At 44.2% G+C, this 25,722-nt stretch overlaps 2 protein-coding genes across 3 annotated transcripts in view; one reads left to right on the top strand and one right to left on the bottom strand.

Annotated features, from left to right (window-relative positions):
• Nucleotides 1-25,722, top strand: part of tg (thyroglobulin) — a 419,486-nt gene that overhangs the window by 207,855 nt on the left and 185,909 nt on the right. The gene's annotated exons all lie outside the window — the stretch shown is intronic.
• The window catches only part of LOC137311496 (src-like-adapter), a 50,834-nt gene continuing 26,274 nt past the window's right edge, over nt 1,163-25,722 (bottom strand). The window contains exons 4-8 of one of the 2 annotated variants that reach the window (XM_067978662.1): nt 23,997-24,083; nt 13,726-13,829; nt 7,894-8,043; nt 4,608-4,731; nt 1,163-3,133 (exon numbers count right to left, since the gene is read on the bottom strand). In XM_067978662.1, coding sequence (XP_067834763.1) covers nt 2,905-3,133; nt 4,608-4,731; nt 7,894-8,043; nt 13,726-13,829; nt 23,997-24,083 — 694 coding nt within the window. In that variant the 3' untranslated portion in view covers nt 1,163-2,904. The remainder of the gene's footprint in view (nt 3,134-4,607; nt 4,732-7,893; nt 8,044-13,725; nt 13,830-23,996; nt 24,084-25,722) is intronic. The other variant, XM_067978663.1, reaches the window with a different exon arrangement.

Here is a 25,722-nt window from a genome sequence, read left to right as displayed (position 1 = left end):
CGTACCTGTTTACGTCCCCTTCCTTCTTCTCCCGACTGACTGAGATTAGCCTGTCGGGTGGGAAACCGTCAAAAAAAAAGTTGTCCTTACGTCAAAATCGTAAGGACATCTGGGAAACCCATACTACCGGGTTTCCTATCAGGAATTTTCTTGATATATATTAATGACTTGGACTTGGGTGTACAGGGCACAATTTCCAAATTTGCAGATGACACAAAACTTGGAAGGGTAGTAAACAGTGAGGAGGATAGTGATAGACTTCAAGAGGATATAGACAGGCTGCTGGAATGGGCGGACACCTTGCAGATGAAATTTAACCCAGAAAAATGCGAAGTGATACATTTCGGTAGGAAGTACGAAGAGACGCAATATAAACTAGAGGGCACAACTCAAAAGGGTAGAGGAACAGAGAGATCTGGGGGGTATATGTGCACAAATCAGTGAAGGTGGCAGAGCAGGTTGAGGAAGTGGTTTAAAAAGCATACGGGATCCTGGGCTTTATAAATAGAAGCATAGAGTACAAAAGCAAGGAAGTTATGATGAACCTTTATAAAACATTGGTTCGGCCACAGTTGGAGTATTGTGTCCAGTTCTGGGCACCGCACTTTAGCAAAGATGTGAAGGCCTTAGAGAGGGTGCAGAAGAGATTTACTAGAATGATTCCAGGGATGAGGGACTTTAGTTACATGGAAAGACTGGAGAAGCTGGGTTTGTTCTTCTTGGAACAGAGACGGTTGCGAGGAGATTTGATAGAGGTATTCAAAATCAAGAATGGTCTTGACAGAGTAGATAGAGAGAAACTGTTCCCATTGGCAGAAGGGTCAAGGACCAGAGGACATAGATGTAAGGTGATTGGCAAAAGAACCAAAGGTGACATGAGGAAAATCTTTTTTACACAGCAAGTGGTTAGGATCTGGAATGCACTGCCCGAGGGGGTGGTGGAGGCAGATTCAATCATGACCTTCAAAAGGGAACTGGATAAGTACTTGAAATGAAAAAATTTGCAGGGCTACGGGGAAAGGGCGGGGGCGTGGGACTAGCTGGATTGTTCTTGCATAGCGCAGGCGTGGACTCGATGGGCTGAATGGCCTCTTTCCATGCTGTAACCTTTCTATGATACTAATTCCACCCCCCGCCCCCTCGATAAAATCATGCCACAGTGTTTAGAATATGGATTATATTATATTATACAGCAGAAACTGAGTGACATAAACATGAGTGGCAGCTGTTCAATATCCTATTCAACTCATACATTTTCATGAACACTTGTTGATGAAGCACTCTGTTTTTTTAAATTGCACCCTGCGTCTGTTTGTGTGGGTGTGTGCGCGTTGGAGGGGTGTGTGCGCGTTGGAGGGGTGTGTGCGCGTTGGAGGGGTGTGTGCGCGTTGGAGGGGTGTGTGCGCGTTGGAGGGGTGTGTGCGCGTTGGAGGGGTGTGTACGCGTTGGAGGGGTGTGTGCGCGTTGGAGGGGTGTGTGCGCGTTGGAGGGGTGTGTGCGCGTTGGAGGGGTGTGTGCGCGTTGGAGGGGTGTGTACGCGTTGGAGGGGTGTGTGCGCGTTGGAGGGGTGTGTACGCGTTGGAGGGGTGTGTGCGCGTTGGAGGGGTGTGTGCGCGTTGGAGGGGTGTGTGCGCGTTGGAGGGGTGTGTGCGCGTTGGAGGGGTGTGTGCGCGTTGGAGGGGTGTGTGCGCGTTGGAGGGTTGTGTGCGCGTTGGAGGGGTGTGTGCGCGTTGGAGGGGTGTGTGCGCGTTGGAGGGGTGTGTGCGCGTTGGAGGGGTGTGTGCGCGTTGGTGTTGGTGTGTGTGATCAAAAGAAATGAGTGAAAAATGAAGGTTTCATGTGGGGAGTCACGGTTTGTCCAGCAAAGTTAGATGGAGCAGGCTGCTGGACAAACCGTGACTCCCCACATGAAACCTTCATTTTCACTCATTTCTTTTGATCACATTTTAAAATGAAAGTATTAATGTTTTTTATTCCCCCCGCCCCACAATCCGGGTTTTCTAATGGAAAGGTTTTAACCGTGGTTGCACCATAGGCCGTTATTACTGATGGTTACTTAGCGATCTAATGGCTGAGGGTGGGTGGTGAGGTGGTTTGCATTGTTTGTGCTGTACATTCCTGACACTGACAACTTGTCCCACTAGGCTTCAGGCAGTGCTGTTAATGTGTGAAGTGGGAAATTGAGTATTATCAGGCTATTTGACAGCCGAGGCTAATTCCACTCTCACCCAAAGTCTGGACGTATTCACTTTCCATTGGTGGGGGAATGTCAATGAACAGAGATCAAGCGTGGAAGCGCTGCTGATTTTTCTATTGCCACTTTGTAGTACCCCCCTCCCCGACTGCTGCCCTGACTAAGACCAGCACGGGCCGCGGGCCTTCCTAAACTGCATGACAGCGTACGATATTTTAACCACTGAGCAAGTTATATAAATACACAATTTAAAAAGATACAAGACCCAAAACTTCAGCACAGGAGCAAACATTTCACTGCATCAATTCCGATGAGCAGGGGCCTGATCTGGATGATCCCCCCAAATAGGGATGCAAAGTGGAAAAAGCATGCTATTGTGTAATTTAAATATATCATATATACAAAGCAATTATCTCAGGAGTGGGTTGGAGCACACAAGGGCTTTTGTCATTTGTGAACGATTGTGCTTCAACAGAAATAGCGGAAAATCGGATTCCTGCGAATAAAACTACTCCCAGAAAACTGACAGTTATACAGATTTTGCAAGAAAAGAAACCATCAGTGAAAATACATGGAGAGCAGCCCCCTCTCCCTGGCTGCCAACGTCTGATTTGATGAGGGGTGCGGTGGCTCACTGACTCGGAGTCAGTGGCACGACACGTAACGGCTCACTGAAGTGCGTGTACGTCACAGTGGGCACAGAGCCCGCCTTAATCAAAGTCGTCCTCGTACGGCTCTCCCCGCGCCGTAGCGAGGAGGCAGCTGTGCCGGCTCTGAGCACCGGATCTGATGGGTTTGAGTCCGTTCTTCTTGCTGCCGCCGCTGAACGGGTCGCTGTCCAGCGTCGACAGGGTCATGTAGGACGCGATGCTGTGCCGCAGCCCGTAACTGAGGAAGGCTTCGTCTCTGGACGATGAGTTCTCGCTCAGCAGCTCGGCCCTGCCAACCGAACCATAAGAGAAACAAATCATTCCCCTCTTCAGCAAGTTGGATTTACATCGTATCTTTAACAACAACAATCATTTGTATTTGTATAGCGCCTTTTAACATAGTAAAACTTGCCACAGGAGCATAATCAGATAAAAATTGATACAGAGCCAAAGAAGATATTAGGACAGATGTCCAAAAGCTTGATCAAAGAGGTAGGTTTTAAGGAGCGCCTTAAAAGGAGGAGAGAGGGGTAGAGAGGCAGAGAGGTTTAGGGAGGGAATTCCAGAGCTTAGGGCTGAGGCAACTGAAGGCACGGCCACCAGTGGTGGAGTGATGGAAATCGGAGATGTGCAAAGGGCCAGAATTGGAGGAAAGCAGAGATCTCGGAAGGTTGTAGGGCAGGAGGAGGTTACAGAGATAGGGAGGGGGCGAGGCCATGGAGGGATTTGAACACAAGGATGAGAATTTTAAAATCGAGGGATTGCCAAATTGGAAGCCAATGTAGGTCAGCAAGCACAGGGATGATGGGTGAGCAGGTACTGGTGCGATTTAGGACACGGGCAGCGGTGGTTAACATAAGAAGTCGCAAGGCACTTCACAAACGGGTGTAATGAAAATAGATGCAGAGCCCGGAAGGGAGAGATTAGGAGGGGTGACTAAAAGTTAAGTTGGAGAGATAAGTCTTGAAGACATTTTAGAAGGTGGAGAGAGAAAGAGGTGCAGGGGGGCGAGGGGGTTTAGGGACAGAGTTTCCAAGAATAGGACCCAGGTAAACTGAAGGCTCTGTGACCAGTAGTGGGGCAAAGGGAGGAGGGATGCATGGAAGGCTGGATTGAGAGAAACAGAGCATTTTGGAGATTGCAGAAATAGGATGGGGCATGGCCATGGAGGGATTTATGGATGAGAGCAAGGATTTTGAATTGAATGTGTAAGGGAGCCAGTGGAGGTTGTGAGAATGGGGTGATGGGCAAGTGGGGCTTAACACTGTATAGAATATCTGTGGCAGTGGTGTGCATTATCTTCCAAAAGAGGACATTTTTTCAGTCCCCTTACCTGTCAGCTTTCTGCATAGATTGCCATAATGAGAGTGCAAGAGAGGCCAGTAGCTAACGGTTGGGGAAGGATTGCGTATTAAGTCAAGGGCTTTTCTTGTATCCTATCCAATACTGAGAGAGCGTTGCTAAGCATTGGAGCAAGATTTCAAATTTGTGGACATACTTGGACTTTTACAGAGTTGAAGTTCAGAAGAAAATAAATGTTCGGAATGAAAGCTGGAATCAGAGTTTTTTGGATTACATGTAAAGGAGGATGTATGTTGCAAGATACCACAGTTTAGTCTGATTTCAGGCCGGCTCTTTTTCAAAATGGGGTAAATGGAGTTAATGTCATGATCTCTGCTGGAATAGAGCATTTGGCCCAATGAATATCCAGGATTCCTGGGGTTCTGCTGAAGAGGAGCTATAGAATGTTTTAAACCGGTTACCTGTTCACGTTCCTCCAGCTGAAGTGGTTCTGACGAAGGACAACAGGCTGCTCAGGAGGACGATCCATGCTGAGCTGAGCAAGGCAAGGGTGGGTCAGCAAACAGCACAGACCATCTACTACCTCTGAAATAAGATAAATTTGGTGCATCAGCTCTAATAAATAATGAGACAATAAGACTTTGTGCCGGGACCCATGGTTCGTGCCCATAATTAGATGACCTCGAAAATCCTCAGTCCCACTCTGCTGGCGTAAGTACGGTGGAACAGGAGACACTAGGGTCTGCTTCTGACTCTTCCAGAGTATCCATGGTCAGGGTAGGATCATCTCATGTCAGAGGGCACCTGCACCAGTGTAAGTGCCCACTGGGGGGAGGGAGGCAGAAAATGTGGCACTAGCAAGCTTCATGGAGGTCAGCTGGTGCCATCGACTTGGAAGGTTTCTTTTAGCTTTTGACCAATTGGCCCTCTTTATAATGGAGCCCTTATTACTTTCAAAGCCAGCAAGTTTTAGAGGTCTCTCATCCAGGATTCCACCCATAATCTGTTTCCCAGATTCTTCTCCATGTCCAGATTGGAGGGAAGCAGAACCCTAAGACATTCCTGATGTGGGAAAGCCCTTCGCTTGGCCCCACCTCGTCTGATATCACGGCGCATGTTGGAGCAGACAGAAGTTCCACCTGCCTGGATCCCTGTGAAAGTGGCCAGCCAGCAGTCTCCTGGGCAGAGACCTGGCGTAACTGAGCCCCGCCCCAATTTCCGCTGGTCCAAATATCCGCCCGCCCTGAACGTGCCCTGAATCTCCTGGAATGTTAACAGATTTTTGGAGCCAATGTTTCCAAAGAAAGCGTGCCCAATTCCTTAACTATTGAATTTTAAGTCCTGATATCTGCTATTATTTATCCTGCTTAGCTTTACCGCACAGCGGGAGGCTATTCGGTCCACCATGTCTAGGGCAATAGGCTTCTATCTCTCATGGTCACTAACATCCTTCCTATGATTGGATAACTAGAAACGCATACTGTACTCCAAGTAAGGTCTGATCATCACTTTATACAGTGACAATACAACAACTTTTGATTTGAACTCTACCCTTCTGCTGCTGTAACCTAGGACCTCATTAGTTGTTTCACCACAGACAAGCACTGAGCTGATTGTTTTCCAATTCCCAGTGACAGTCATGTCATCAGGCAAAGAAGGAAAACAGAGGTCAAACACTTTTGCAAAGAGAGGGAGGGAAAATTATCGGACATTATTCCCCCCGTCCATACAAACACCCTCAACCAAGAGCACCAGCAACACCGAAATCCCTGTTCTTCCTCGAAAAATCCCAGTAGAGCAGGTAGCCGGCGCCTCAGCTTAACGTCTAATCCAAAGGACAAACCTCTGACAATGCAGCACTCTCTGAGTACTGCACCCAAACTGTCTGCTCAGATTGTGAGCTCCAACCCCTGGAATAGGGCTTGAGCCCACAATCTTCTGACTGTATGATATACAATTGTTCGGTGCAATCAATATTTCACGAACTAAAAGGAGAATTCCATGCCGGAGCCATCAAACCTCTCAAAGGTGTGAGCTCAGTGGTAAAACTCTAGCCTTTGAGTCAGAAGATGGTGGATTCAAGGCCCAATCCAGAGACTTGGTCACATAATACAGGTTGACACTTCAGCTCAGTATTGAGATAGTGCTGCATTGTCAGAGGTGCCGTCTTTCAGATGAGACGTCTTTCAGATGAAACATTAAACCAAGGCCCTGTCTGCCCTCTCAGGTGGATGTAAAAGATCCCATGGCACTATTTCGAAAAAGAGCCCGGGAGTTCTCCTTGATGTCCTTGCCAATATTTATCCCACAACCAACATCACTAAAAACAGATTATCTGGTCATTTATCTCATTGTTGTTTGTGGGACCTTGCTGTGCGCATAAAACATACAACAGCATCCCCTAACAGAGCAGTGTGACATTTCTAATTCTTGCATCAGCCATCTTTGCGGCCTCAATTCTGGACATTTTAGTACTTTTGTGCGACACCTACCAGAAATTGGATTAAAATGTAGAAGAGATGTTCATCTCTGGTTTGGATTTGAAATCTGGCCCCAGAGTAATTTTGGAAGGGCAATGAGTTAATTAACGTGGCACCCAGTGAACTCAATTTCAAAGCTGCAACACAGATCTTTGGAGAGCTGTAACCTAGGACCTCATTAGTTGTTTCACCACAGACAAGCACTGAGCTGATTGTTTTCCAATTCCCAGTGACAGTCATGTCATCAGGCAAAGAAGGAAAACAGAGGTCAAACACTTTTGCAAAGAGAGGGAGGGAAAATTATCGGACATTATTCCCCCCGTCCATACAAACACCCTCAACCAAGAGCACCAGCAACACCGAAATCCCTGTTCTTCCTCGAAAAATCCCAGTAGAGCAGGTAGCCGGCGCCTCAGCTTAACGTCTAATCCAAAGGACAAACCTCTGACAATGCAGCACTCTCTGAGTACTGCACCCAAACTGTCTGCTCAGATTGTGAGCTCCAACCCCTGGAATAGGGCTTGAGCCCACAATCTTCTGACTGTATGATATACAATTGTTCGGTGCAATCAATATTTCACGAACTAAAAGGAGAATTCCATGCCGGAGCCATCAAACCTCTCAAAGGTGTGAGCTCAGTGGTAAAACTCTAGCCTTTGAGTCAGAAGATGGTGGATTCAAGGCCCAATCCAGAGACTTGGTCACATAATACAGGTTGACACTTCAGCTCAGTATTGAGATAGTGCTGCATTGTCAGAGGTGCCGTCTTTCAGATGAGACGTCTTTCAGATGAAACATTAAACCAAGGCCCTGTCTGCCCTCTCAGGTGGATGTAAAAGATCCCATGGCACTATTTCGAAAAAGAGCCCGGGAGTTCTCCTTGATGTCCTTGCCAATATTTATCCCACAACCAACATCACTAAAAACAGATTATCTGGTCATTTATCTCATTGTTGTTTGTGGGACCTTGCTGTGCGCATAAAACATACAACAGCATCCCCTAACAGAGCAGTGTGACATTTCTAATTCTTGCATCAGCCATCTTTGCGGCCTCAATTCTGGACATTTTAGTACTTTTGTGCGACACCTACCAGAAATTGGATTAAAATGTAGAAGAGATGTTCATCTCTGGTTTGGATTTGAAATCTGGCCCCAGAGTAATTTTGGAAGGGCAATGAGTTAATTAACGTGGCACCCAGTGAACTCAATTTCAAAGCTGCAACACAGATCTTTGGAGAGCTGTAATGGAAGTTATTGTGATACTAACCGCTATAGTGGTTTACCAGATCTTCTAGACACTGGAAGGTGAGGCGTTCTTGGATATAATACCATTTATTTGGCAAACGGAAGATCCGATAGTGCTTTACATATCTGTGAGGTATATCACTGTAGTGTCTGACAGATAGACAATATGTACCTGCAAGAATGAGCACATAATCACCAAATAATTTGTAAGGTTTACATACCTGTTTAAGCCATGCTAAATATAAAGTCACACTGTCACTTGTATGTATTCATTATACATATGAGTTTGAAGACCTTCACATATACATAGGCAGATAACAGATGTGAATGTATAGTTAGGGAGTACTGTACATGAAGGTTGAGGCTGCACCCTTAACCAGTGGGAGAGGGAGCAGGGTTGGGATATAGTGCTGCCGGTATGAGAGACTAAGAGGTGGTTCAAAGTTTGATGAGATGTATGTATGGCAGATTCTCTCCTTGTTCATCCTCTCCTGAAGGCTAACTCCAGCAGTGATCCAGTACTTTGTCATGTAGCTGTTCATTGAAGCCCTGAATTTCTGTGGGAGCTTTCCCAATCTACTACCCTAACTTCAGTGGGAGACTGGTGGAATATCTGGAGAAACAGCGTAGATGGCAATTTTCAGCCGTCTCACTGGGGATTCTGCTGATCTCCTTCTGAAGTTATGGCAGGAAATAGAAAGAGCCCCTCCCCCCAACCCTTAAAAATTTGGGGTCTGAGTGTGAGTAGGGTCTTTGACCACAAAGGTCATCGCACTCACAGCCAAATGTGTCCTTACCTGGGAGATAAAAGTTCTCCTGTCAATAATTTTACTGAAAAAATTAAATTGACATTACTACAAAATGGGAAATCATGTTGCCCTTTTCAGTAAAATTAAGGAAAGAAGAAATTCCATCCTCAGGTGTTCACACTAGTGCATTTTGCAACAGGAGTGGTCACCCTGGCCTTTTTTTATTCTTCCACTATAGCCCATTGACGTTGAGGCCAGCCATAATGCCCAGGTGGAGAACAGCTACCTGATCACAAACCAGGAACTAAAACTATGACCTTCTTGATCTGTGTGACTCAGGATGCAACTGGGCAGTTTATTTATCCACTGAATCATGATGGGGATGTGTTGAGCCTCAGACACAAACCTTTTAACCATAAAAGATAAATGAACACACCTTGGCTCAAAACAAATGCAGCTTCCCTCAGACATCAAATACAGCAGTGTAAGTACAGAATTATTAAGACCAGAACAAATGCGAGGGTTTCTTTTTGAAGGAATACTTGGATTTATACAGTCCTTAACATCTAAACAATTAGCATAGTGAATTACTCTTGAAGTGTTACGTAAACAAACATGAAAGGCATTCTGTACCAGCAACGTCCTACAAACGTCAATGAGATGCATCTGTTTCTTGGAGGTATTGACTGAGGGAATAGTGTTGGCTAGGGTTCCCTTTTCTTAGTTCACTTGTGCCATAGGATTATCAACATCTACCTAACTAGGCAGATTGCACCTCAGTTTAACATCTCATCCAAAGGACTGCCTGTCCATCAATGCTGTACTTCCTCACTACTGGGTTGAAGTCCTGTCCTAGAATATGTTGCTCATGTCCCAGTGTGGGGCTCGAGCTCACAACCTTAGCTAAAAGTGAGAGAGTCATGGTGACAACCTGAATCAGTGGCATGCAGTGGAAAACCATTGAAAAGAACCAATACAGAGTTCACAGTGAGAAAGAGGTTAGTTTCATTTGGCAAAACAAAATGATGACTGTCCCAGTAAATGAGAAAGATTAGAAACAGCTATCTAATCACAGACCAGTGTTGGTAATGCCAGGAAGCAGGATTAAAATTTCCAATGTGGAGGAGGGGGAACCTACATGTACAAACAGTTCCACCTCTTAAAAAAAATCTATTTTCCTAATGATCATAAACAAACAGTGGTTTGTATTTAAACACAGGTGCTGGGTATAGCAAAATGTGATCTACATTATCAAAATATGTCAAAAAATACATGATCAAAAATCAAACTTGAAAATACTAATTTCAGTGAGTTGAAAGGTGATCTGGCCCAGGTGGTTTGAAATCAAAGATTGGCAGGTAGAACAGTAAATGGGCAATGGGAGGCCTTCGAAGAGAAGATAGTTTGGGTACAGGCTAGACACATTCCCATGAGAGGAAAGGAAGGGCACCCAAAGCCTGAACTCCCTGGATGACTAAAGATAGAGATTAAAATGAAACAGACAAAGGAAGCTTATGATAAATGTCAGGCGCATAATACAGTAGAGAAGCAAGCTTAAAAGGAAAGTACAGAGGAGAACTGAGAAAGGAAATAAGAGGGGCAAAGAGAGTGTATGAGAATAGATTAGCGGGGAACATAAAGGGGAAACCAAAAGTCTTTTATAAACATCTAAATAGTAAAATGGTAGTCAAAGGAAGGGTGGGGCCAATTGGGGACCAAAAGGAGATCTTCTAATGGAGGCAGAGGGCATGGCTAAGATACTAAATGAATACATTGCATCTTTCTTCACTAAAGAACAGGGTGCTGTCAATGTCACATTAAAGGAGGAGGTAGTAGAGAAATTGGATAGGATAAAAATAGATAAAGAGGAGATACTTAAAAGGTTGGCAGCACTCAAAGTAGAAATGTCACCCGGTCCAGATGGGGTGCATACTAGGTTGCTGAGAGAAGTAAGAGTGGAGATTGCGGAGGCTCTGGCCACAATCTTCCAATCCTCCTTAGGTACAGGAGTGGTGCCAGAGGGCTGGAAGATCGCAAATGTTACATCCCTGTTCAAAAAAGCGGAGAGGGATAAACTCGACAACTACAGGTCAGTCAGCCTAACGTAGGTGGTGAGGAAACTTTTAGAGACAATAGACCGAGACAAAATTAATTGTCATTTAGAAAAATATGGGTGAAGAAATGACTGCCAGCATGGATTTGTTAAAGGCAAATTGTGTTTGACTAACTTGATTGAGTTCTTTGATGAAGTAACGGAGGGGGTTGATGATTATAGTGCGGTTGATGTTGAGTGTATGGACTTTCAAAAAGTGTTTGATGAAGTACCTCATAATAGACTCATTAGCAAAATTAAAGCCCATGGGATTAAAGAGCCAGTGGCAGCGTGGATACAAAATTGGCTAAGGGATAGAAATCAGAGAATAGTGGTGAACGATTGTTTTTCAGACTGGAGGAAAGTATACACTGGTGTCCCGCAGGGGGACTTTTCGTTCCATTGCTCCTTTTTATATTTATTAACGACCTGGACTTGGGTATACAGGACATAATTTCAAAACTTGCAGGTGACATGAAATTTGGAAATGTAGTAAAATGCGGGGAGGATAGTAACAGACTTCAGGAGGACATAGACAGACTGGTGAAAGGGGCAGACACATGGCAGATGCAATTTAACGCAGATGTGCAAAGTAATACATTTTGGTATGCAGAATCAGGAGAGGCAATATAAACTAAATGGTACAATTTTGAAGAGGATGCAGGAACAGAAAGACCTGGGGATGTACGTACACAAATCTTTGAAGGTAGCAAGACAAGTTGATAAGGATGTTAAAAAAGCATCCTTGGCTTTATAAACAGGGGCATAGAGTACAAAAGCAAGGAAGTTATGCTAAACCTTTATACATCACTGGTTAGGCCTTAGCTGGAGTATCCTGTCCAATGTCAAAGCTTTAGAAAGAGTGCAGAGGAGATTTATTATAATGGTACCAGGGATGCGGGACTTCAGTTGACTAGAAAGATTAGAGAAGCTGGGATTGTTCTCATGAGAGCAGAGAAGGTTAAGGGGAGATTTAATAGAGGCGTTCAAAATCATGAAGGGTTCTGAGAGTAAATGAAGAGAAACTGTTTCCAGTGGCAGAAGGGTTGGTAACCAGAGGACACAGATTTATGGTAATTGGCAAAAGAACCAGAGGCGAGATGAGGAGAAATTTTGTTACGAGTTGTTAAGATCTTGAATGCACTGCCTGAAAGAGTGACAGAAGCAGATTCAGTAATGACTTTGAAAAGAGAATTGGATAAATACTTGAAGGGGAAGAAATTAGGGGGCTATGGGGAAAGGACAGGGGAATGGGACTAATTGGATAGCTCTTTCAAAGAGCTGGCACAGGCATGATTGGCTGAATGGCCTCCTTCTGTGCTGTTTTATTCTATGATTCCAACTAAATAAAAAGTGCTTTTGAGCTACTTTGCAAATCCATGCCATACAAGTCTCAGGTCTTCATTCTGAAACTGTATAGTGCTCTGAACAGGCCACACTTTGGGTACTGCATTTAGTTCTGGCCACCAAGACAGAAGGGAAATGGCCAAGCTTTGGAGGGGATTTAGAGAGGTACCATGAGGCTGATACCTGGTAATAGAGGACTATTTTAATGTAAACCTCAACAAGGCAGCAGAGGTATAAACTGGTTAAAAGGTAAATTCAGAACTGATACGAGGAAGCACTTTTTCAAGCAAATAGCGATTAATACCTAGAATAGTCTTCTAGGTAGGATTGTGAGAACAAAAACTCAGGAATCATTCAAGAGGCAGTTAGGCATTGTGATGGGATTCATAGATTTCTATGGAAGAATCAGCTAAATGGGCCAAATGGCCTCAAACATCCATACTTATCTTTGTCTTTTTTGTTCTGGCTAGTAAATGCATTAGATCACGGATGAGGAAGCCCATTCAGCCCATCTTAGCTCATCCACCCAAAAAGAAAAACGTAGAAGGGAAATTTACTGAATTCTTGCTTGCCTTATTTTAAGGCAGGCAATAATGCATATTTTTTCAATTCATTTTTAATAGTTAGAAAATCTTGGACTGTGTACCGACAATATCCTGAAATATGCTGCCTCTGAACATTGCATCTAGATTGGGAGCACAGATCACAGAATCAATCCTTATATACATAAATTATGTGGATTTAGGAACTGAAGGAATCATATCAAAACTTGCTGGTACCAAAATGGGGGCTATGGAAATTTTAACGAAAGATTGTGAAAGACTGCTAGAGAATGTATTGAGGTTTAGTGAATGGGCAGAGAGGTGGCAGATATAGTTTAATGTAGAAAATTGTGCATTTTGGAAGCAGGACTAGGAAAATGTAATGCAGCTTAAATAGGAAGAGTATAGAAACAAAGAGTATAGAAACAAAGGAAGCTTAGCGTGCAATTACACATCATTAAAAATGGTAGCACAATTGGATAAGACCACAAAAAGGCAAAACCGAATCCTTGGCTTTGTATCTAGAGGTATGAGTACAATGCAAGGAGGTAATGTTGAACTTGTACAAGATCTTCGGCTGCAGTTGGAATATTCTGTGCAGTTTTGGGAAGGATAATAAAAGCAATGGAAAAGGTGCAGCATAAATTCACTAGGGTGTTACCAGGGATGAGGGGTTACAGTTATAAAGAGAGACTTGAGAAGTTAAGGGGTGATCTGATAGAGATCTACAAGATTATAAAGGAATATGATAGGATAAATAGTGATAGATTGCTTCCATTGATGAGCATTGATAATAAGGCAGCAAAACTTAAGGTTATCAAAATAAGCTGAGGTTAGAAAAAAATCTTTAGCCAGAGAGTGGTTAGAATGTGGAATTACCCGCCACAAACCATACTTGAATCAGAATTCACAATTTCTTTTAAAATGAACTAGATGGTTACTTGAAAAGAGGAATATTAAAAGATAGGGGGATCGAGCAGAAGCGTGAAATCGGACTAGGTGAGTCAAATGGTGAAAAACACCAGCACAAACTTGATGGGCTGAATTGACCTATTTCTCTGTTTTCGCTTTTAATGATTCTGTGCATATGTTCTTCATGTACAATAGAACAGGTATGAACCTACCTTTTTGACTTTCACTTTGCCTTATCAAGAAGGAGCCTATTCTGTTGCTGGAAAGCTGCAGCAACTCTTCTGCCTTCTGTCTCCCGATTCCTTCAAAGAGCCAACTGTGTACAGAACATGGCATCAGTGATCATTCACCAGATAAATAAGATGAGGAAGGCCATTCTGCCCAATTTAGCTCATCTATTTAGAAAAATGGTTCTTGAATGAATTACCTCTACTACATTACTACGTTAAAGGCACTATATAAATGCAAGTTGTAGTTATTGTTGTTGCTTAGAAACCCATTCCAAATGCCGGTTAGAAAGAACTTGCATTTGGTAGAAGCGCCATGTCACATCCTCAAGACGTCTTTGAAGTGCAGTCACTGTTGTTATGTAAGCAAATGCAGCAGCAAATTTACACACAGCAAGGTCCCAGGAAATGCAAAGGAGATGAATAACTAGTTTTGGGTTGAGGGAGGAATATTGGTCAGGACAACTCCCTGCCCTTCAAATCATGCTATGCGATCTTTTACATCAACCTGAACAGGCAGGCAGGACTTAGTTCAATTTTTCCCTTGAAAGGCAACATCCCCAACAATGCAGCATTCCCTGGGAAAAATTTTATCTTCTATTGATGGACGAAAAATAGGTGATAGCAAATCAGCAGCTTGTTTTACACCTTGCCCAATTTTCTTTTCCATTGACTTCAAGAATATGGATGAATAGTGAAACGTAGGGGTTACATAGTGTTAGATTAAGTTACATCGAGTCTACAGCACGGAACCAGGTCATTCGGCCCAACTGGTCCATTCCAGTGTTTATGCTCCCCACGACCCTCCTCCCACCCCTCTGTATCCAACCCTATCAGAATACCCCTCTATTCATTTCTCCCTCATGTGCTTATCTAGCTTATCTAGTTTCCCTTTAAATGCATCCAGGAGATCTCATAAATATCTCTCATAAAGGAGATCTACTCATGGAGGCAGTGGGCATGGCTGAGGTATTAAATGAGTGCATTGCATCAGTCTTTACCAAGGAAGAAGATGCTGCCAGAGTCTCGGTAAATGAAGATTTGGTTAAGATACTGGATGGGCTAAAATTTGATAAAGAAGAGGTACTATAAAGGCTAGCTGTACTTAAAATAGATAAGTCACCTGGTCCGGAAGCGATGCACCCTAGGATGCTTAGGGAAGTAAGGGGGGAAATTGCGGAGGTATTGGCCATAATCTTCCAGACATCCTTAGATACGGGGGTGGTGCCAGAGGACTGGAAAATTGTGAATGTTACACCCTGTTTCAAAAAAGGGTGTAAAGATACAGCCAGCAAATATAGGCCAATCAGTTTAACCTCGGTAATGGGGAAACTTTTGGAAACGATAATCTGGGACAGAATTAACAGTCACTTGTACGAGTGTGGATTGATGAGGGAAAGCCAGCACGGATTTGTTAAAGGCAAATTGTGTTTAACCAACTTGATAGAGTTTTTTGATGAGGTAATAGAAAGGGTAAATGAGGGCAATGCAGTTGATTTGGTGTATATGGATTTTCAAAAAACGTTTGGTAAAGTGCCACATGGTAGGCTTGCTATTAAGATTGCGGCCCGTGGAATAAAAGGGGCAATAGAAACATGGATACAGAATTGGCTAAATGACAGGAAACAGAGAGTAGTGATGAACGGTTGTTTTTCGGTCTGGAGGGAGGTGTACAGTGGTTATCCCCAGGGGTCCGTGTTGGGACCACTGCTTTTCTTGATATATATTAATGACTTGGACTTGGGAGTACAGGGCACAATTTCAAAATTTGCAGATGACACAAAACTTGGAAAGGTAGTGAACAGTGAGGAGGATAGTGATAAACTTCAAGAGGATATAGACACGCTGGTGGCATGGGTGGACACGTGGCAGATGAAGTTTAACATGGAAAAATGCGAGGTGATGCACTTCAGTAGGAAAAATGAGGAGAAGCAATAAAAACTAGAGGGCACAATTCTAAAAGGGGTAGAGGAACAGAGGGATCTGGGGGTATATATGCACAAATCATTAAAGGTGGCAGGGCAGGTTGAGAAAGCGGTTAAAAAACACATGGGGTCCTGGGCTTTATAAATAGAGGCATTGAGTACAAAAGCAAGGAAGTTATGATGAACCTTTATAAAACATTGGTTCAGCCAAAGCTGAAGCATTGTGTCCAGTTCTGGGCACCGCACTTTAGGAATGATTTGAAGGCCTTAGAAAGGGTATAGAGGAGATTTACAAGAATGATTCCAGGAATGAGGGACTTAAATTATGTGGATTGACTAGAGAAGCTGGGATTGTTCTCCTTGGATCAGAAAAGGTTGAGAAGAGTTTTGATAGAGGTATTCAAAATCATGAAGGGTCTAAACAGGGTAGGGGGAAACAGTTCCCATTGGCGAAAGGGTCAAGAACCAGAGGGCATAGATTTAAGGTGATTGGCAAAAGAACCAAAGGTGACATGAGGAAAAACTTTTTTACACAGCAAGTGGTTAGGATCTGGAATGCACTGCCTGAGGGAGTGGTGGAAGCAGATTCAATCATGACCTTCAAAAGGGAACTGGATAAGTACTTGAAACAAAAAAATGTGCAGGGCTACGGGGATAGGGCGGGGGAGTGGGACTAGCTGGATTGCTCGTGCATAGAGCCGGTGCGGACTCGATGGGCCGAATGGCCTCCTTCCATGCTGTAATCTTTCTATGATTCTATGCTGTTCGTCTCAGCTACTCCTTGTGGTAGCATGTTCCACATTCTTAACAGTCTTCGGCTGAAGAAGTTTCTCCAGAATTCCTTATTGGATTTCTTAGTGACTATCTTATATTGATGACCTCTAGTTTTCGACTCCCCCACATGTGGAAACATTTTCTTTACGTCTGCCCTATCTCTTATCCTTTCATAATCTTAAAGAGGTCACTCCTCAGCCTTCGCTTTTCTAGAGAAAAGAGCCCCAGCCTTTTCACTGGTGCCATTCTTGTTTTTTGCACATTCTCCAGTGCCTCTATATCCTTTTTATATGGCGACCAGAACTGAGCACAGTATTAGGGGTTCATAGTTACATGGAATTATGGGTTCAAATACATAATTCCCCGAAAGTGCAAATGCAGGTAGAGAAAGCCAAAAAGAGGCCAATAGAAATTCGCATTTATAAATAGGGACAGAGAGTATAGAAGTAAAGAAGTAATTATGAATTTATAGAAAATATTGTTTAGGCCACAATTAGTGTACTATGTGCAGTTTTGGGTGCCTTATTATAGAAAGGACATTAAAGCCGTAGGGAGCTTACAGTATAGATTAACCAGGATGATACCAGAGATGGGAAATTATAGGTATAAGGAGACAGTTGAGATACTGGGACTATTTCTATCGGAGCAGATGATTTAAAGAAGATTTTTAAAATTATGCAGAGTTTTGATAGTGAATAGGGAAAGACTTTCCTCTGGTTGGGCAGTCAGCGATAAAGGGTCGTCAATTTAAAATTGAGGTTAGGAGAATTTTTTTTACACAGGGGATTGTTGGAACATGGACTCTTTTGCCACAAGGAGTGTTTGAGGCAGAGACCATTGTCAAAAGCAAAATACTGCGGGTGCTGGAAATCTGAAATAAAAATAGAAAATGCTGGAAATACTCAGCAAGTCAGGCAGCATCTGTGGAGAAAGAAACAGAGTTAACGTTTCAGGTCGATGACCCTTCGTCAGAACTGGAAGAAGTTGAAGATTAAACAGTTTTTAAGCAAGTCCAGAGCCAGGGTAGGGTGGGGGGGAGGAAGGGGAGGGGAGGAAAGAACAAAAGGGAAAGTCACTGATAGGGTGGTGAGCAGGAGTGATTAAATGACAAAAGTGATGATGGTGCAAGGCAAGGAGGGTGATAATGGGACAGGTAAAGAAACAAAAGATCGGTCTAGAGAAGCTGTAAATGGCAACATCAGAACTATTACCAGCACGTGCTGAACGAAAAAATGGGAGCAGTGGTTATGATCTGAAGTTATTGAAATTAGTGTTGAGTCTGGAAGATTGTAAAGTGCCGAATCGAAAGATAAGGTGCTGTTCCTTGAGCTTCTGTTGAGCTTCACTGGGACAGTATAAGAGGCCGAGGACAGAGAGGTCAGAATGGGAGTGGGACGGGGAATTAAAATGGCAAGCAACCGGCAGGTCAGGGTCACACTTGCGGACTGAGCAGAGGTGTTCAACAAAGCGATCTCCCAACCTGCATTTGGTCTCCCCAATGTAGAGGATATCGCGTTGTGAGCAGCGGATACAGGGTATACTAAATTGAAAGAAGTATATGTAAATCGCCGTTTCACCTGGAAGGAGTGTTTGGGGCCCTGGACGGTGGGAAGGGAGGGAGTGAAAGTGCAGGTGTTGCATCTCCTGCACTCGCATGGGAAAGTGCTGTGAGGAGGAGAGCGGGTGTTGGGGATGATGGAAGAGTGGACCAAGGTGTGGCGGAGGGAGCGGTCCCTTCGGAATGCTGAAAGGGGAGGTGGGGGGAAGATGTGTTTGGTGGTGGCATCGCGATGGGAGTGGTGGTAATGGCGGAGGATGATATGTTGAATGTGGAGGCTGGTGGGGTGGAAGGTGAGGACAAGGGGGATCCTATCATGGTTCTAACTCAGACACCCAGGTCTCATTGCCCCTCCCCTTTTCCCAATCTATCACCATTCAGATGATAATCTGCCTTTCTGTTTTTACAACCAAAGTGGATAACCTCACATTTATTCACATTATACTGCAACTGCCATGTTCTTGCCCACTCACCCAACTTGTCTAAATCACATTGGAGCTTCTTTGCATGCTCCTCACAGCTCACATTCCACCCCAGCTTTGTGTCGTCCGCAAACTTGGAAATGTTACATTTAGTTTCCTCATCCAAATCATTGATATATATTGTGAATAGCTGGGGCACAAGCACTGATCCCTGCGGTACCCCACTAGTCACTGCCTGCCATTCGGAAAAAGACCTGTTTATTCCTACTCTCTGATTCCTGTCTGTCAACCAATTCTCAATCCATGCCAGTATATTCCCCCCAATCGCATGTGCTTTAATTTTGCACACTAACCTGTTGTATGGGACCTTATCAAAAGCCTTCTGAAAATCCAAATACACCACATCCACTGGATCTCCCCTATCTATTCTACTAGTTACATCCTCAGAAAACTCCAGTAGATTTGTTAAGCATGATTTCCTTTTCATAAACCCATGCTGACTTTGTCCAATTCCGTTAATGCCCTCCAAGTGTTCTGTTATCACATCTTTTATAATAGACTCGAGCATTTTCCCCACTACTGATGTTAGGCTAACTGGTCTATAATTCCCTGTTTTTTCTCTCCCTCCTTTTTTAAATAGTGGGGTTACATTTGCCACCCTCCAATCTCTAGGAACTGTTCCAGAATCTATAGAATTTTGGAAGATGATCACCAATGCATCCATTATTTCCAGGGCCACTTCCTTTAGTACTCTGGGATGTAGATTATCAGGCTCTGGGGATTTGTCAGCCTTTAGCCCCTTTAATTTCCCTAGCACTATTTTTTCACTAATACTGGTTTCCTTCAGTTCCTCCCTCTCACTAGACCCTTGGTTCCCTAACATTTCTGGCAGGTTATTTGTGTCCTCCTTTGTGAAGACAGAACCAAAGTATGTGTTTAATTGTTCTGCCATTTCTTTGTTCCCCATTATAATTTCTCCCATTTCTGACTGTAAGGGACCTACATTTGTCTTCTCTAATCTTTTTCTCTTGACATATTTATAGAAGCTTTTACAGTCAGTTTTTATGTTCCCTGCTAGTTTACTCTCATACTCTATTTTTCCACTCTTAATCAATCTCTTTGTCCTCTTTTGCTGAATTCTGAACTGCTCCCAATCCTCAGGCTTACCGCCCCTTCTGGCAATTCCACATGTCTCCCCCCTGGATCCAACACCATCCCCAATTTCCTCTGTAAGCCACGGCTGAGCCACCTTTCCTGTTTTATTTTTGCGCCAGACAGGAATGAACAACTGTTGCAATTCCTGCTCACGCTCTTTAAATATTAGCCATTGCCTATTCACCGTCATCCCTTTAAGTAAAGTTCCCCAATCTATCATAGCCAACTCGCACCTCATACTTTCGTAATTTCCTTTATTTAGATTCAGGACCCTAGTTTCGGATTCACCACTTCGCTCTCCATCCTAATGAGGAACTCTATCATATTATGGTCGCTCTTCCCCAAGGGACCCCACACAAGACCGTTAATTAATCCTTTCTCATTGCACAATATCCAGTCTAGGATCGCCCGTTCTCTAGTTGACTCCTCAACGCACTGGTGATAGAGAAGTTGAGGAAGGGAAGGGAAGAGTCGGAGGTGGACCATGTGAAGGCGAGGGCAGATTAGAAATTGGAAGCAAAGTTGATGAAATTTTCCAGTTCAGGGCTAGAGCAGGAAACGGCACCGATACAGTCTGTGCTGGTTGGACCTCCGTCAAGGAAGAAGCGGAGGGCCCGCAGGCCATCCTGGTGGGGGATGGAGGTGTAGAGGGACTGGAAGTCCATGGTGAAAAGGAAATGGTTAGGGCTGGGGAACTGGAAACCGTTAAAGTGGCAGAGGGCGTTGGAAGAGCCACGGATGTAGGTCGGAAGAGACTAGACAAGGGGAGAAAAAATAGAGTCAAGATCGGAAGAATTAATTTCCATGGGGCAAGAACAGGCTGAAATGATGGGTCTCCTGGGCAGTCCTGTTTATGGATCTTGGGAAGGAGGTAGAAGCGGGCTGTTTGGGGTTTGGGGACTACAAGGTTGGAGACCATGGGGGGGAACATCTCCAGAGGAGATGAGGTCAATGACAGTCTGGGGAACTATGGCTTGATGTTCGGTGATGGGGTCATGGTCCAGAGGGAGGTAGGAGGAGGTGTTGGAGAGTTGGTGTTCAGCCTCCTCAAGGCTAGCAACACAACACAGCGCCACCCTTGTCAGCAGGTTTAATGACAATATCAGGGTTGGACCTGAAAGAACAGAGTGCTGCAAGTTCAGAGGGAGGTAGGTTAGAATGAGTGAGGGGAGTAGAGAAATTGAGATGGCCGATGTCACACTGGCAGTTTGCAATGAAAAGATCAAGAAAGGGTAAGAGGGAGGGGTCCAGGTGGAACGAGGATTCTGAAGACGGGAGAAAGCATCTGCTATGCTGGGGGGGAAGAGTCCTGGCCAAAGAAATGGGCGCGGAGGTGAAGGCAATGGAAAAAGAGCTCAGCATCGTGTCGAACTTGAAGTTCAATGAGGTGTGGGCAGAAGGGGATGAAGCTAAGGCCTTTGCTGAGGACCAATCGTTCGGGGTCAGCGAGGGGAAGGTCAGAAGGGATAGCGAAAACACGACAAAGGGTGAGATTTGAGGGATGGATGGGGGTCAGAGGAAAATGAAGGGAAAGAAGGATCAAGACGTGCATTGGTATCTAAGAGTTGTTGAAGCTTGCGGTCCTTGACACCTGAAGGAAAGAAAAAACTTTTTTGTTAAAGCGCAGGATGAGGTGAAGGGTGAAATGGAACTGCGGACCAGGACCATTGTATTGTCTAAGTGAAAATTGAATAAATATTTGAAGTAGAGGAAGGTAAGTGTATATGGGGAGAGCTGGGCAGTGGGATTAGTTTTGGATTGCTCCAGCAAAGAGCCAGCACAGATACATGGGCTGGATTGACTCCTTCTGTGCTGTAAACTTGTACGGTTCTATGGAAAGAGGCAGCAGATTGTGAACCTCAGCAGAAGGAACATGGAACCTCAATAGTATGAGCACGTTCTGACGCACTGGTGCTTCACTCGCAAAATAACAGAGTTTAGTTGTCTTCTTGATTTTCCCTCCCATTCCACAGCTTCCCTTTCCAACTGTGCACCCATGAATGGCCCACGTCTTTATCTTTCCAATGCCTTTTCACATGCCAGATTGAGATGACCTCTGTATAGTATTTTTCACTTCTTTGTAGCATTTTAAAATGCATTTACCGACTATTAAGCCCATTAAGTTGTGAAACATTTTGGGACATCCTGAGGCGAGGACAAGGCACTGTACAAATGCAAGTTCTTTCTACTAGCTGATTTTTTTGTGAAAGTAGCTAGCACTTTAACCTCTTGTTCCCTACCTGTTGTCTTTCTTTGTCTAGTCTGACTAGAAGGTCGAACAAGATCAAAGGAGAGGGTGGGATGAAGGGTTCCCTGCAGCCTACTTGATTTTGGCCTTCCAGTATACCAACCTTGCTGCCTTCCTCTTACATCATCAAGTTCAAATGAATCCAATGTCCTGGCTTCAACCATCCTTCCTGTTAATTTTGAAAAGCACCTAAACCACTGACCTATCTTTCTCTTTTAGATGCTTACTGATCAGCTGTGCAGTTCTAGTATTGTTTTAAATTATGAAAAGATCTCCTGTGGTTTTGCTAACAATGTCAGTAGATCTCAAGGCTTCGGAGAGGTGCAGAGGCGATTTACCAGAATGATATCAGGGAAAAGGGACATCAGTTATGTGGAGAGACCAGAGAAGCTGGGATTGTTCTCCTTAGAGCAGAGAAGATTAAAGGGAGATTTAATAGAGATGTTCAAAATTGTGATGGGTCAAAACTATCAAAATGGAGAAACTGTTTCCATTGGCGGGAGGGTTGGTAACCAGAGGACACAGATTTAAGGTGATTGGCAAAAGAACCATGAGGAGATTTTCTTTTTACACAGAGTTGTTATGATTTGGAATGCACTGCCTGAAAGGATGGTGGAAGCAGATTGAATAGTAACTTTCAAAAGGGAATTGGATATATACTTGAAAAGGAAACATTTGCAGGGCTATGGGGAAAGAGTAGGGAATGGGATTAATTGGCTAGTTCCTTCAAAGAGCTGGCACAGGCACAATGGGCCGAATGGCCTCCTTCTGTGCTGTAAGAGTCTCTGATTCAATGATTCTATGATAGGCTGCTTTATGAGGACAGAGAGTTTATATAATGCAATGTACTGCGTATTATTCTGCTGCACAAGTGCAGCTTGGTTTAACTTGGCCAGGTTACAAAGTCTAATTATCGCAAGAAGGTGAGGTCAATTAGACACTCGATGCAGTGTGTACCTGAAGTACATTGTGCAAGGTGGGAAATTCTACAGTCAACACAGTTGACATTTATGTCACTAAAGCTAAAGTGCAGGTTGGAAATCCTGTACAACAAGGGATGTTGTTGTGTCGCAAAGACGGGGTGATTCTGTAACGTTAGCAGCAGGAGGATCAGCCTGGTTATAGTCTGATCATGGAGAATTTTTTTGTCGGGGTTGGGGGGAGGAAGTTAGCCTGAACTGAGCATTTGTATCTTTGAGCGAATATTGAACTGGGATTGAAGGAATACACTTGGGCTTCTTTGATTCTATTAACTCTGTGCTGGCAGGTCTCGGTTTCCTTTATTTCCCTAATTGTTCCTCTTCTTTCTTGAAAGTGCTGACTTATATTGGGATATAGTCCCATGGGAGCTGTGAGTGCTTGGCACCTCAGACAAGTGATAATCCTTCATGTGTGGGCCTAGGTAATGAGTGCTGGCAAGGTATTAGACTCGGAGATGCATCCCATCCAAGCTTAAATCAGTCCTCGCCAACCATCCCCATAAATGCACTTTCCACTAAGGGGTACTAGGTAGTATTCAAGAGAAGAAACTCTGGTTGATTTTCCCCCTGTTTGGCCCCAGGGGTATTGAGGCCAATTTTAGTGCCCCTGGTTGTGATCAATTAACCCATCACAGACCATGGATGGAATCTGGGAATGTCTTGTCTGAAAGTAGTTTTAAGCCATCGGGGGATGTAACTCCATCGGGGGATGCAACTGGAATTATGTATCTGAGTGGAAGTCGCATCAGATGAAGAGAGATCCACCTTCCAGAAGAGCTTAGCTTCTTGACTGACTGTGGAGATGAGATGCCTTCCTGGCCTTGCCCCTTTGTAACCTCCTCCAGCCCTACAACCCTCCGAGATCTCTGCACTCCTCCAATTCTCCCCTCTTGCGCATCCCCAATTTTAATCACTTCACTATTGACAGCCATGCCGTCAGCTGCCTAGGCCCTAAGCTCTGGAATTTCCTCCCTAAACCTCTCCGCCTCTCTATCTCTCTCTCCTCCTTTAAGATGTTCCTTAAAACCTACCTCTTTGACCAAGCTTTTGGTCACCTGTCCTAATATCTCTCTATGTGGCTCGGTGCCAAATTTTGTTTGATAATGCTCCTGTGAAGCGCATTGGGATGCTTTACTACATGCAAGATGTTGTTGTTGTTGGGGGAGGCAAACTAACAAAAAAAGAGGAACCTACCCATGGTAAACTCGAGCGACACAGGCACGTGGGATGTGGTTCTCACGTCCAGCAATGATGGACCTCACTCTCCACCAGTCACCTTCTCTGGAAAAAAGAGAAATCGATATGAGTGGAACATTCCCTTTATTAAGGATAATTAGTAAAGTATTTGTCACATTATTCAGTGCTGTAGTGATAACCTTGACTCAGTGGTAGCACTTTCACCCCTAAGTCAGAACGTCTTGAGTTCTAAGCTCCACTCCAGAGGCTTGAGCACATAATCCAGGCTGATACTTCAAGTGCAGCACTGAGAGAGTGCTGCACTGCCACAAGTGCTACCTTTTGGACGAGATACGAACATACAAAATCGACAGGCAGGAAAAGACCAGCTGCTCCATCAAGTCTGCCCCGCAAGGAGTGTCATGATTAGGCACCCATACCCAGCTGCCCAACAACAGTCATGTAATCGCCTGGGAGAATTTTTTTAAAACCCAAGGGCAATCAGCGAAAATAAAATCTGGGAAATTTTTCTCCGACACCCTTAGGCAATCAAAACCAGTCTAGTAACCTATATATACCACCTTATATTTTAAACAAGATGTTAAACAAAGGTCCAGTCTGCCTGTAAAATATCCTGTGGTGTTATTTGAAGAACAGTTGTCCCAGTATCCTGACCCAGATGTATCCCTCAACCAACACCACTAAAACACAGTATCTCATGTATCTCATCGCTGTCTTTGGGACCTCGTTGTGTTTATATTGGCTGCCAGTTTGCCTACAACATTGACTAGACTTCAAAAGTATTTCATTGGCTGTGAAATGCTTTGGGACATCTTGAGGACGTGAAAGGCACTATAAAAATGCAAGTTCTTTCATTCTTTCTAACAGAGAACAGCAAGGCTGGAATCCAATCAAGGGATTTAGATTTTGTTATAATCAAAATAATGAGTCTCGAGTATTCTTTAATATCATGGGAAACAATGGCCCGGAATTTCCTGGAAAGTTTTGGTGTAATTACAGCATAAGAGCGGAGTTGCACCGTTTTTTTCCCAAGGAAATTCATAAGTAACCAATTTACGTCAGTTTTACGTGGAAACATCATTACATGAGAATTTCCTTGATCGTTTGTGCCACTTCCAAGATAAGTGCCCCGAAACCCTCTGCCTCTCAATTACATAGCTCCGCTCCCCCATGCAAAAGGCCAGCTCACATTAGTCTCCTGCATTTATCCAGCATGTGGCTGAGCCGTTCAGATCAGCAGAGTCCCAGGTTCAATTCTTCTTTGTGCTGAGTTAATTAATCTCAATTATGACGGCAGTACAAACTCTACTGCTGGCCTCAACATCTTTGGGTTATATGAGACAAATCAGCCAGGGATCCCCATCCAGATCTCTATCCAGTGACCCACTGCTGGAAGTGCATCTGTGAACATTGGATAATGACAGGGTATGGCTTGGCTGTACACCTACCACAGTCAAATAGCGTTGACACTTTTGTGAAGGCTCACACATGAAGAATGGCCACTGGGGCAAGGTACCAGAGGCTAACCAGTGCCTGGGGAGCCAAACCCCAGCAAGGATCCAAGGTCTTCGGATGAGGAAAGTCAAGAAAAATAAAAAGCAGGCAAGTTAGCTAAGCAAGGGCTTGGAAAACCAGTCACCTAGAATTTTTGCAATGGGGGTGGATTAGCAGAACCCTCAAAGAAATGGCGTAAATGGTTAAAAACAGTCTCCAGGGGTTCCGC

This window comes from Heptranchias perlo, chromosome 3, assembly GCF_035084215.1.
Source record: "Heptranchias perlo isolate sHepPer1 chromosome 3, sHepPer1.hap1, whole genome shotgun sequence".
In the NCBI taxonomy this organism is placed as follows: domain Eukaryota; kingdom Metazoa; phylum Chordata; class Chondrichthyes; order Hexanchiformes; family Hexanchidae; genus Heptranchias; species Heptranchias perlo.
The sequence above is the reverse complement of the archived record's forward strand: the minus strand, read 5'-3'. Positions and strand labels throughout refer to the sequence as shown.